Source organism: Ranitomeya variabilis, chromosome 5, assembly GCF_051348905.1.
Source record: "Ranitomeya variabilis isolate aRanVar5 chromosome 5, aRanVar5.hap1, whole genome shotgun sequence".
NCBI classification, from domain to species: Eukaryota; Metazoa; Chordata; class Amphibia; order Anura; family Dendrobatidae; genus Ranitomeya; species Ranitomeya variabilis.
The window spans coordinates 1776129-1788485 of NC_135236.1; the positions used below are offsets into that span (position 1 = coordinate 1776129).

A 12357-nucleotide genomic window follows, 5' to 3' on the forward strand; every position below is an offset into this window, starting at 1 on the left:
AATCTTTATATGTATCTGTGAGATGTCTCAGGGATTCTTATACATAGTATCTGCTGTAATATAACTGTTATTCCCATTATCGGCTTTTCTCACCTCTGTCCTCCAATCTTTATATGTATCTGTGGGATGTCTCAGGGATTCTTATACATAGTATCTGCTGTAATATAACTGTTATTCCCATTATCGGCTTTTCTCACCTCTGTCCTTCCAATCTTTATATGTATCTGTGGGATGTCTCAGGGATTCTTATACATAGTATCTGCTGTAATATAACTGTTATTCCCATTATCGGCTTTTCTCACCTCTGTCCTTCCAATCTTTATATGTATCTGTGGGATGTCTCAGGGATTCTTATACATAGTATCTGCTGTAATATAACTGTTATTCCTGTTATCGGCTTTTCTCACCTCTGTCCCTCCAATCTTTATATGTATCTGTGGGATGTCTCAGGGATTCTTATACATAGTATCTGCTGTAATATAACTGTTATTCCCATTATCGGCTTTTCTCACCTCTGTCCTTCCAATCTTTATATGTATCTGTAGGATGTCTCAGGGATTCTTATACATAGTATCTGCTGTAATATAACTGTTATTCCCATTATCAGCTTTTCTCACCTCTGTCCTTCCAATCTTTATATGTATCTGCGGGATGTCTCAGGGATTCTTATACATAGTATCTGCTGTAATATAACTGTTATTCCCATTATCGGCTTTTCTCACCTCTGTCCTTCCAATCTTTATATGTATCTGCGGGATGTCTCAGGGATTCTTATACATAGTATCTGCTGTAATATAACTGTTATTCCCATTATCGGCTTTTCTCACCTCTGTCCTTCCAATCTTTATATGTATCTGTGGGATGTCTCAGGGATTCTTATACATAGTATCTGCTGTAATATAACTGTTATTCCCATTATCGGCTTTTCTCACCTCTGTCCTTCCAATCTTTATATGTATCTGCGGGATGTCTCAGGGATTCTTATACATAGTATCTGCTGTAATATAACTGTTATTCCCATTATCGGCTTTTCTCACCACTGTCCTTCCAATCTTTATATGTATCTGCAGGATGTCTCAGGGATTCTTATACATAGTATCTGCTGTAATATAACTGTTATTCCCATTATCGGCTTTTCTCACCTCTGTCCTTCCAATCTTTATATGTATCTGTAGGATGTCTCAGGGATTCTTATACATAGTATCTGCTGTAATATAACTGTTATTCCCATTATCAGCTTTTCTCACCTCTGTCCTTCCAATCTTTATATGTATCTGCGGGATGTCTCAGGGATTCTTATACATAGTATCTGCTGTAATATAACTGTTATTCCCATTATCGGCTTTTCTCACCTCTGTCCTCCAATCTTTATATGTATCTGTAGGATGTCTCAGGGATTCTTATACATAGTATCTGCTGTAATATAACTGTTATTCCCATTATCAGCTTTTCTCACCTCTGTCCTTCCAATCTTTATATGTATCTGTGGGATGTCTCAGGGATTCTTATACATAGTATCTGCTGTAATATAACTGTTATTCCCATTATCAGCTTTTCTCACCACTGTCCTTCCAATCTTTATATGTATCTGTGGGATGTCTCAGGGATTCTTATACATAGTATCTGCTGTAATATAACTGTTATTCCCATTATCAGCTTTTCTCACCACTGTCCTTCCAATCTTTATATGTATCTGTGGGATGTCTCAGGGATTCTTATACATAGTATCTGCTGTAATATAACTGTTATTCCCATTATCGGCTTTTCTCACCTCTGTCCTTCCAATCTTTATATGTCACCGCACCACGACAAGTGGGAAGAGCGGGGCTAACTGCCTGATTTAGGGCACCTTATGGATGCGCCTTTTCTGGGGCGGCTGAGAGCTGATGATTTAATAGTCTGGGAGGGGGCCTATATCCATGTACCTGTCCAAGGCTTTTAACATCAGCCCACAGCTGGCTGCGTAGGCTTTGATGGTTATTAAATACAGGGGAACCTACATCTTTTTTTTTGCGGAGCGGGCAGTCCCCCATTATAATAACCAGGAAAGGCTAAGTATACAGCTGTGAGCTGATATTAATAGCCTGGGAACCTTTATGAATATTGTCTCTTTCCCAGAATACAGTCGGCATTCCCTCTGCTGATTATTAAAATTATGGGGCACCCCCAAACGTTTCTTTTTTTTAATTATTTTTTAAATTGTTAACAAGAACAGTAAGGTCACCTGATCTCAAGGCAACTGTTTCTCTTGCCAGTGGCGGACTAATGAAAGGCCGCGAGTCCAGCACTCTGCACTCCGGCATTCAACGGTCCGGCACTGAGCTACCGTGAGACGCATTGGTTTGAACTCGCATAACCTTTCAGGTTACCAGAGTTCACAGCCAATGGATCTCCCGGCAGCTGCAAGGCCCGGAAACCTCATATGAAACTTTGAAGGACACTTTAAGGTTACTGAAGTTCCCAGCTGCTGGACCACCTGAAGGCTGTGAACTAAGGCTATCTTGGATGTGTAAATTACTGTACTTGACAATATTTATTATCAGCTCACAGCTGTATAGTGAGCCTTTCCTGGTTAGTAAAATGGTGGAGTGGCAAAAACAATTATGCAGGGTCCCCCTATATTTAATAACTAGCAGAGGCTAGACAGACAGCTGTGGGCTGATATTAATAGTCTAGAAAAAGGCCATGGATATTGGCCACTCCCAGCTAAAAACATCAGCTCTCAAGCACCCCAGAAAAGGTGCATCCATAAGATGCGCCAATTCTGGCACTTAGCCTCTCTCTTTCCACTTGCCCTGGTGCGGTGGCAAGTGGGTGATAGTTGGGAGGATTGATGTCACCTTTACCTTGCCAGGGGTTAGTAATGGAGAGGAGTCCATAAGACGTCCTGCCACTAGTAACCCCAAAGTCATACTGAAAAAAATACCACAGCCAGAATAAAGTCCTTTATTAGTCGCCCATTCCACCGAATTTAGTGAAATAAAACATTAATAAAAATCAACCATATCCCTCATCCGTCATTCTGTCCCACACCGTAATCCATTTCTAGGGATAAACAGTTTTCAACCTGGAGGATGCCAAGATGCGACCACCCAGGCTCAGAACTACTGGAGAATGAGCTGCTGCTAGCGCAGCTGTAGTTACTAGCGGTGACATTATCACAGTTACCGCCAGTCACTGAGGCTGCATTCCCAGCCGGGCGCCTGAACTGCGGTGACTTCGGTGAGATCCCCACTAGTCAGTGAGGCTGCTCATTCCTCAGTGGTTCTCAGCCTGGACTGTCGCATCTTGGCCCCGTCCAGGTTGAAAACTGTGTATTCCCAGAAATGGATCACGGCGTGGGACAGAATGACGGACATGTGACGGATATGGTTGTTTTTTTATTTTAGTTTTATTACAGGAGACCATGGCTTCAGTAGAATGGGCAATGATGTAAAATTTAGTTTAGATTCATTAAAGGAGTCTGTGTCATTCTTTCAATTAAATGACTTTATTCTGACTGTGTTTATTTACAATATAACTATAGGATTAGTAATGGATGGGTGTCTTATAGACGCCTCTCCATTACCAAGCCGTGAGATTGATGTCATCAGACAATACAAAGGTGACATAAATCCCATAAATATGAACCCAATTTGCCACCACCACAGGGCAAGAAGCATAAGCTGGGAAAAGCACCACAATTGACGCATCTCATAGATGTGCCTTTTCTGGGTGGCTGTGGGCTGCTATTTTTAGGCTGGGGGGCCAATATTCTGGGAATACCAGCCCCCAGCTGTTGGCTTTAGCTTGACTGGCTGTCAAAAGCTAAAAAAATGCAATTTTCTTAAATTTTTTGTTTAAATAATTAAAAAAACAGCATCAGGGACCCCTCTATTCTTGATAACCAGCCTTGCTAACTCTGATAGCTGAGGGTTGCAACCCGCAGCTTTCAGTTTTGCCTGGCTGGTTATCAGAAATACAGGGGAACCCACATCATTATTTATTTATAGCGCAATTGATGCCACTTTTCCTTGCGTCTACCCCTAATTTTACTTGTTTTGGCAGCTTTTTGGCCCCAAAGAAGGTGATGTCTATGTAATTTGTTTTGCCCCCCATTGAAGTCAGTGGGTTTAGGGTATGTTCGTTGAACCGTTCGGCCAACATTGGGACTTTCACCGATCCAAACCGAACCAAACCTTGAAAGGTTCACTCAACTCTATACATGATGTGAACATCTGTATATCACTCGTACAGTGATCCAGGAGTTGGCACTTACTTCCAACATGGAGTCTTCTTGTGAGTGGCAAGATAATTCCCGCAGAGCACAGACAAACTGTCGATTGGAAGAGCAGTACTGCCGTCCGCCATCCATTGTGTGAGTGCAGAGCTTAACCAACTGTGAACAGAGAAATGAGTGTGAACTCTTGAAGCCAGACCATAGATAGTGCCATACCTGCTTATGTTACGGATGTTTTGCCAGGCAGATCTGGTTGTCAGGGGTACCAGTCTGTTCTGATGATTCCAAAAACAGGCTACACTATCTGGGATAAAAGTCTTAGAAGATGTGGTGGGCGCCATCTCTAAAGATCAAGGAGCCCCGGGGTTTGGTATCAGTGCATAACTTGCTGGTTACATGTCGTATCCACCAACCAGTATCCAGCACTAATCATAAAACTCCCTTGCCCCCAACTACGAGGCACCCCAAATTCAAAACTGACCTTCTCTAGCCGACTCTCTAAATCGAAAACTTCGGACTCCACCATTTCCATGGCCGCTCTACAAAAAAAGAACAATAAGGAATACCCATGAGATGGATAGGAAATTGAAGATCGTTATGGTCCTTGTGATGCCAGGAACTGAGAGACGCAAGTGATTATCTACAATGAGGTGACATCTACCACGAGGCAATGACTGCCATGAGGATTCATCTGCCATCATATGACATCTGCCACAAGGCAATGACTGCTATGATGCGGCAACTGCCATAAGGCAATGACTGCCATGAGGGGTCAACTACCATGAGGTGATGTTTGCCATGAGGTGGTGACTGCCATGAGTTATTGACTGCATGGGGTGATGCCTGCTGTGAGGCGATGACTGCTATGAGGTGGCGTCTGACATGAGACAATGACTGCCATGAGGCGGTGTCGGTCATGAGGCGACAACTGCCAAAAGGCATTGACTGCCATAAAGAGGCGACGACTACCATGGGGTAGCATCTTCTATGAGGCAGCAATTGCTCCAAGGCAAAGACTGCAATGAAGTGGCGCCTACCATGAGTTGATGACTAACATGAGGTGCCTTCTACAATGAGGAAATTACTGCTATGAGGCGGGGTCTACCTCGAGGTGACACTTGCCATAAGGAGACAACTGTTATGGGGCGGTGTCTGCCATGGGGAGGCTTCTAATGTGAGGTGACGACTTCTATGAGGCAGCATTGGCCATGACGGGACAACTGCTATGATGCAGCATCTTCTATGTGGGTACTTAGCATCTCATCGGAGGTGGCAGTCTACAACCAATTGTTGGCATCACCACGATGTCTCTGACACACAGCACAGCCTTCCTGCTCATGGGGGAAGGGAGCCCAGTTTCACTGCAAGCGTCTTACTCAGGACATCCTTTCGTAGCTTGGCACTAAAAGAGTCCCATAAAATAGAGAATCAGATATCTCGGGAGGAATCAGTGAAAACCAATCTAAGGGCAGGTCACATAGCACCAGTCCAACATCACACCTCCAGCTCCAACTTCTTCATTACAAGTGTGGATAAGAGGGAGGGACCGTGACAAGGAACCTGGTGACTGTCTGTCCTAAAGACTCACCCCAAACTGACCAAGTAGCCCTCATCAATCATTACAAGGGAGTTTCACAGTATGTGGGGACCACCACTCACATAGCACATCCACACATGGCACCACCCACACAGTATGTAGGGGCCACCAACCTTGTCTGTCAGCTCCCCCACGCTGTGAAGGAGGTCCCACCCTGTGTAGAGGGTTCATTAACCAGAGCACACTGCACTTTGAACTCCTGGCTCATCAGTTCACCTCGGACTGAGCCAAAGTTACCTTCATCATGTCACATCTATCTGGTGAGGCCCTAGCATGGCTCAATTCTCTGTGGGAAAGAGGGGATCCGGTAATGTCGAACCTACAGTCCTTCTTGGAAGCCTTTCGTAAGGTCTTTGAAGAGCCTGGTCGCATTACTTCTGCAGCCTCTTCTCTGCTCCAGTTACGCCAAGGTAACCTCTTAGTGGGCCAGTATGCGGTCCATTTTTTTAACCTTGTCTTCAGAACTCACTTGGAACAATGAGGCTGTGGTAGCAAGCTACTGGGAAGCCCTCTTCGGGTGAATCAAGGATGAACTGGCTGGCCGGGAGATACCCACCTCTCCGGATGACCTGGTGTCCTCGCAAACTGAATTGACATTAGGCTTCAGGAATGGACCAAAGAGGTGAACAGCGAGAAAAGATTGGTACGCTTGGCTCCCACCTTTCAACAACCCATCATTAAGCAAGTTCCTGCTGCGACTTCCTTACCATAACCTATGCAGATTGACCAGGCGAAGCTGTCCAAGCACTGCCAAGAGGTTCGTCGGGCCAAAGAGACATGCTTCTACTGTGGCAGCTCTGAGTACCTTATTTGTTCCTGCCCAGAGAGACCAGGAAACGCCAGTGCCTAGGGTCGGTAGGAGAGGCTACATTGGGCAAGACTTCTACCTCTCCATCGATGACCCTGACTGTGTCTGTCTCCTGTGGCAAAGGGTCTTTTGCTGAATTGGCCCACCTGGACTCTGGTTCCGCCAGTAAGTTTGTTCAACAGGCTGTGGTCGAGAGGTATAAGATTCCAGTCCTACGTCTTCTGGATCCGAGGGTGATTTCTTCAATGGATGAAAAGCCTCTTCCAGAAACCATCCAGTACATCACGAAGCCCATGGAGCTTCAGGTGGGGATGTTGCATTCGGAGAAGATTTCTCTCCATGTGCTGTCTGGTCTTTCTTATGATCTACTTCTAGGTCTCCCGTGGCTGCAAAAACACAAACCTGTTCTGGACTGGAGGTCTGGAGAAGTACTCTGTTGGGGCTCAGGATGTCAGGAAATGTGCCTTGCTCATGTTCGTCTTGTGCAGTCTCCTACTTCTCATACTAATTTTTTAAACCAAAAATTCCAAACCAATCATAACACCCCCACCACAACGTTAATGGGGTGCCAGGATGTATAGAAGGTTCAGTGCATGCATGATAGGAAAACCAAAGAGAAACAAAAAAGCACCATAAGAACCAGAGTAATCATGGGAAATCTTTATTAATTAAAAGGTAACATAAAAACACACAGAACAAAGACAGGGAACACACCACAAACAGGTGGCAGGGTGGTCACTAACAGGCAAAGCAGTAAGTTGGCGAACACTAATGCCCACAAGATAGCTAAAGTCATAAGCCACAAAAAACCAGGCAGTAATTCTATGGGTCAATACACCGTGTGTCAAACATCATATACGCCGGTACCGGGCCAGTATAACAGAACAGATAGTGCGCCAAAAAACAAGTGAAGAGAATAGTAACAATGGTTACCTGCAGGACCACGATGCCACCCACCCCAACGCGCGTTTCGGCGCTGTGCCTTCTTCCGGGGGTATGGCATCATGGGAAAGGTACGCTTTTTATAAGAATAGGGGGCCAATCCAGAGTGAAAACCAGCACCGTATGTCGGCGCATGCGCAGACGGATCACAGCTAGAGCGGCGCCGAGGGCGTCAGGCCAGGTAAAGGAGGCGCCAGCAAAGACCGCCCACATGGAAGCACGTGAGCGGCCAAGATGGCGCGACCCAGCACCAAGCCGAGGAGACGCCGTCAGAGTCGCCCAGCAACGGAGTGCCGGCGCGCATGCGCACCGGATCTGGTAAGTGGCGACATGATAGATTGAAAAATCAACACCGAACAAAAGCTGAATACAATAAGGCTCGGTTATATGCAGGCACAAAATTACATGATACAATAAAGTGCAAAAGTGCATGTGAAAAATATGAGATAAACAACACAGGACAAGAAGATATGTATAAAAGTGCAACATTATACCATAAAACATATGTTTATATAAACAATAAGCTGCAAAACACACATGCAGCTCAAGGGGTTAGATACATCTAAGTGTACAAGATAAAGTGCAATATGTGCAAAGTGCATAGTGCAACATTAAATAGCACTGAGAAGTACAATAGCAAACACTACTGAAGAAAAAAATTCAAAATATAATTCAAAAATATATAACACTTATATATAATACGACTAATAGAATGTACACTGTGAAAAGTGTGCTGGTATGAAGATGAAGTCCCGCATTGGTCCAAACCAGATAAATACGTTTTTATTCCTATTCCAATTAGGTATATTCCTTTATACAAATAAGTTAAAAACGGCCCACAGGCCTAACCTAAAAAAAAGAAAAATAGAAAAATGAAAAATGGTTAAAAACTGAATAAAGCAGAAAGGAAAAAAGAAAATAAATTACAAAAAGCGAAAAAGTAATTTAAAAACAATGCCAATTAAAAAGTGTACCAGGGATGATCACAAAAACGGGGCAAAGCTCAAAGTCTCATTAAGACCATAGGGATGCAATGTTTTCAGTTTCCATATCCATCGTGATTCCTTCTGTGCCAAATGGCGACTCAAATTACCACCACGTAGAGTAACAATCAGGTGATCAATGCCCTTAATCTTAAAACCAGAAGGATCACATGAGTGGTAAAGCTTAAAATGCCTAGGAATGGTTTTAAGGCAATCCACATTCTCTTCTTTGGAGGCTGCCAGAATATCACAAACATGTTCGCGTGCTCTGACCTTAAGGGTACGTGTCGTGAGTCCAATATATATCTTGCCACAAGGGCAAGTCCCATGATATATCACCATAGTTGTTAAACAGTTGATGGTATGAGTAATCGCAAACTCACGACCGTCAGAGGAGAGAAAGTGAGTGGCAGACTCAATGTTCGGGCATGCAATGCATTTTCCACAGGGTCTACAACCCCACTGGGGACGATTAGTATTCATTGCACTAGAAAAAATTGGAGGAGGAGGCACCGGTGGGAGGTAGCTCCTAACCAAATGGTCACCTAAATTCCTGGATCTACGTGCTGTAACTGAAGAGTGGGGAGGCAAATACTGTTTCAATACAGGATCCATAAGCAAAATCGGCCAATGTTTAGCCAGAATATCAGACATTTCCCTCCACCTGGAGTGATATTGTGTTATGAGTCTGACCTGATTCGTATGCTTGATTTGCTTGGATGAGTAGAGGAGATGATGGCGATTTGAATGTTTCGCCCTGTTGTAGGCCCTCTTAATACTCCTTCTGCTGTAACCACGGTCCATAAAACGATTCTTCAGATCTGCAGCCTGGGTTTCAAACATCTCATTGGTAGCACAGATCCTTTTGAGTCGGAGGAATTGACCCGTGGGGACCGCATCAATCACATGGGGTGGGTGAGACGATGAAGCATGTAAGACGGCATTCACAGCCGTCTCTTTACGGAAAACACTGGTCAAAAGTAACCCATCCTCACCTCTCTCCACCAGGACATCTAAAAAATCAATGCAAGAAAAATTACATTTATACGTCAGATGTATATTCAAAGTGTTCTTGTTCAAATCCCGTATGAAATTCTGTAACTCAAAAGATGTACCTCGCCAGATCAAAAATACGTCATCAATGTAGCGGGCCCAAAATATGACCCGCTCCATTGATGACGCGTGATCTGACGAGAATAGATCCCTCTCCCACAGCCCCAGGAACAAATTTGTGTACGAAGGCGCACAAGCCGCGCCCATTGCTGTTCCCTGGAGCTGTAGGTAGAAGGATCCGTTAAAAAGAAAAAAATTGTGCGTGAGCAAAAATTTCTGGCCTGCCCGTGTCACATTGCACGTATGCGTACATCTTCGACAAGAAGGAGGCTGAGACCTTTGCGACCTCATAGACCGTATGACTGCCCGATTGACCTCCTGCTGGGTTCCTCACCTCCACAAAGCCAAATCTACCCCCATTTGTCTTCTTCGTCGATTCCAGTTATAAAGCTTATATGGTTCCTGGTGTTGAAATATTTACATTTAAATGTCTGGTTCCGTTCACGACATGTTCCAGGTATTAAGAATGCTTTGGCTGACTCACTTTCACGCTTTGATTTTCAGAAGTTTCAGGAACTCGCCCCAGCGGCCAGTCAACAGGGAACGCCATGTCCTGGTTTCATATGGCAGGTGCCGGAAACCCTCTAATGCCTCTGGTGTGGATGTCGGTGGCTCCTTCAACCTGGAATGCATATGGTAAGGCGTGGAGGGAATGGTGTAATTTTGCGGGTAATCTTCCTGTGGATAAGTGTATTAGAGCGAAGTTAAGGGTAACAGAATCTTATTTGCAACATTTGCATGAAGGTGGTTCGTCGGTAGCGGTGGCAAGGAACAGGTTATCGGGATTGTCTTTTCATTTTAAATTAAGAGGTTAGGAGGATATTACTAATAGCTTTATTTTGCGTCAGGCATTAAAGGGTTGGAATAGCCCAGGGGAGATAAGTGCGGTTAGACGACCAATTTCTTATCCTCTTTTGGCTAGAATTATTGATAATACAAAGTTGATATGTAATTCGTACTTTGAATCGGTTTTGTTTTCAGCAGCTTTTGGTATTGCTTTCTTTGGGGCATTACGGGTGAGTGAACTGGTAGCTCCTTCGGCACATAAGCAAGGGGGGTTGCAGTATGATGATGTGTCAATGTGCAAAGGGGGCATTCGTATTAGAATTCGGCATTCAAAGACAGATTCATCGGGAAAAGGAACGTGGTTTCCGTTGTTTTCCATTGCAGTGCCGGTTTGTCCCATTAATTTGGTTCTGCAATATTTGGCAATCAGACAAGATGGTCATTCTTTTTTTGCGCATGTCAATGGGTCCCCGCTAACCAGATTCCAGTTTTTGGCTTTGTTAAGAAAAATTTGAGTGAGTTTAGGTCTGCCTCCTGGGGAATTTGGGACTCATTCATTTAGAATTGGTGCTGCTACAGAGGCTGCAAGAGCGGGCCTCATGGACGAGGAAATTAGGAGAATTGGCAGATTGCATTCATCATGTTTCTCTCGTTACATCAGGCCAGATTTGTTGATGTGATGGTAGACTGAATATGCATTAAATGTTAGTTTTCTTTTTCATTTAGGTTTTTCCAGGCCAAGTGTTTGGATCTTGGGCCACTCTTATGTATTTTGGGCCGAGCAGAGGGCGGAATTACGGCCTGGAGGAAGATCGCTTGGCTTTCATAATGTGGACGTGAATTGGAGAAGCATTCGCGGATTGACATGGTCTCAAGTTCTCCTCGAGGTGGTCCAAATATCGAGAATGGAAGTCCAAAGGATTATCTTGGTGCTGCACGCAGGTGGAAATGATTTGGGTGCGGTTCAGCTCACGGAGCTCATTACAATGATGAAGGCTGATATGGTGAAATTTCCAGGTTTTTTCACACAACTCGTGATGGTGTGGTCAGAGATTATACCCAGGGTGGTATGGCGTGGGGCACGAGATTGGGCGAGTATAGAGAGAGTGCGCAGAGCAGTAAATCTTAGAATTTTGCGAATTATGTATTTAAAGGGTGGAATTATTGTAAGGCATAGACCACTAGAAGGGAATAATGCCAGGCTATTGCGTCCAGATGGGATACATTTGACAGACATTTGGTTGGACATATTCTTTTCAGGCATACAAGACAGGATTGAGGAGGCTTTGTTTGCTTTGGGGGGGGGTCGTAGCTCTGATTGGTCATAGCTACTCCTTGGCGGAAGAACAATACGGGAACATGTGCTGGGAGTCCGGCGGCATAACCCCACAGAAAATTCCGGTGGTTAATAGAGAGCTGCGGCCTTAACCCGCCAACAAAAAAGGTGGTTATATACAGTATATAAAAGATGAGAGCTGTTTGCATAGTTACTCTCCAATAAAGTTTTGAATGATTATTAAGTGTGTTCGCGTCAAGAGAAAGTGCGAAGAGTTTGTCAGGTCTGGGCAGTCTGCGGGGGCCCGGCCATTGTGGGACGGAGGCCCCTTGACTGGCTGGCCAGTTTGGTTAAAATTCCCCCTCTTCTTCGCTTTTCTCTGGCGCCGGCAAATAAGGGGTTAATAAAGGTTTTCTCTGTAGTTGATGATAGTGGGGCTGGCAGCGTCACTTCCGGTGGGTTCGTTTGTATAAAAGGCGGGGCCGGAAATGCTCTGGCCTCTTTGAACGGGAGAGTCACTGAGCTGCCCACCCTCCCTCCCATGTTGGTTTGGTTATATGATAATTGGTGGTGTGTTTAAGTTGTTTAATTTTAGTTCATGAAGTCGCAGCGGTTGGCGGAAGAACAATACAG

At 44.5% G+C, this 12357-nt stretch overlaps 1 protein-coding gene across 1 annotated transcript in view; it reads right to left on the reverse strand.

Annotated features, from left to right (window-relative positions):
• The window catches only part of ACAP1 (ArfGAP with coiled-coil, ankyrin repeat and PH domains 1), a 406972-nt gene that overhangs the window by 362610 nt on the left and 32005 nt on the right, over window positions 1-12357 (reverse strand). The window contains exons 3-4 of the mRNA XM_077261424.1: window positions 4701-4758; window positions 4259-4378 (exon numbers count right to left, since the gene is read on the reverse strand). Coding sequence (XP_077117539.1) covers window positions 4259-4378; window positions 4701-4758 — 178 coding nt within the window. The remainder of the gene's footprint in view (window positions 1-4258; window positions 4379-4700; window positions 4759-12357) is intronic.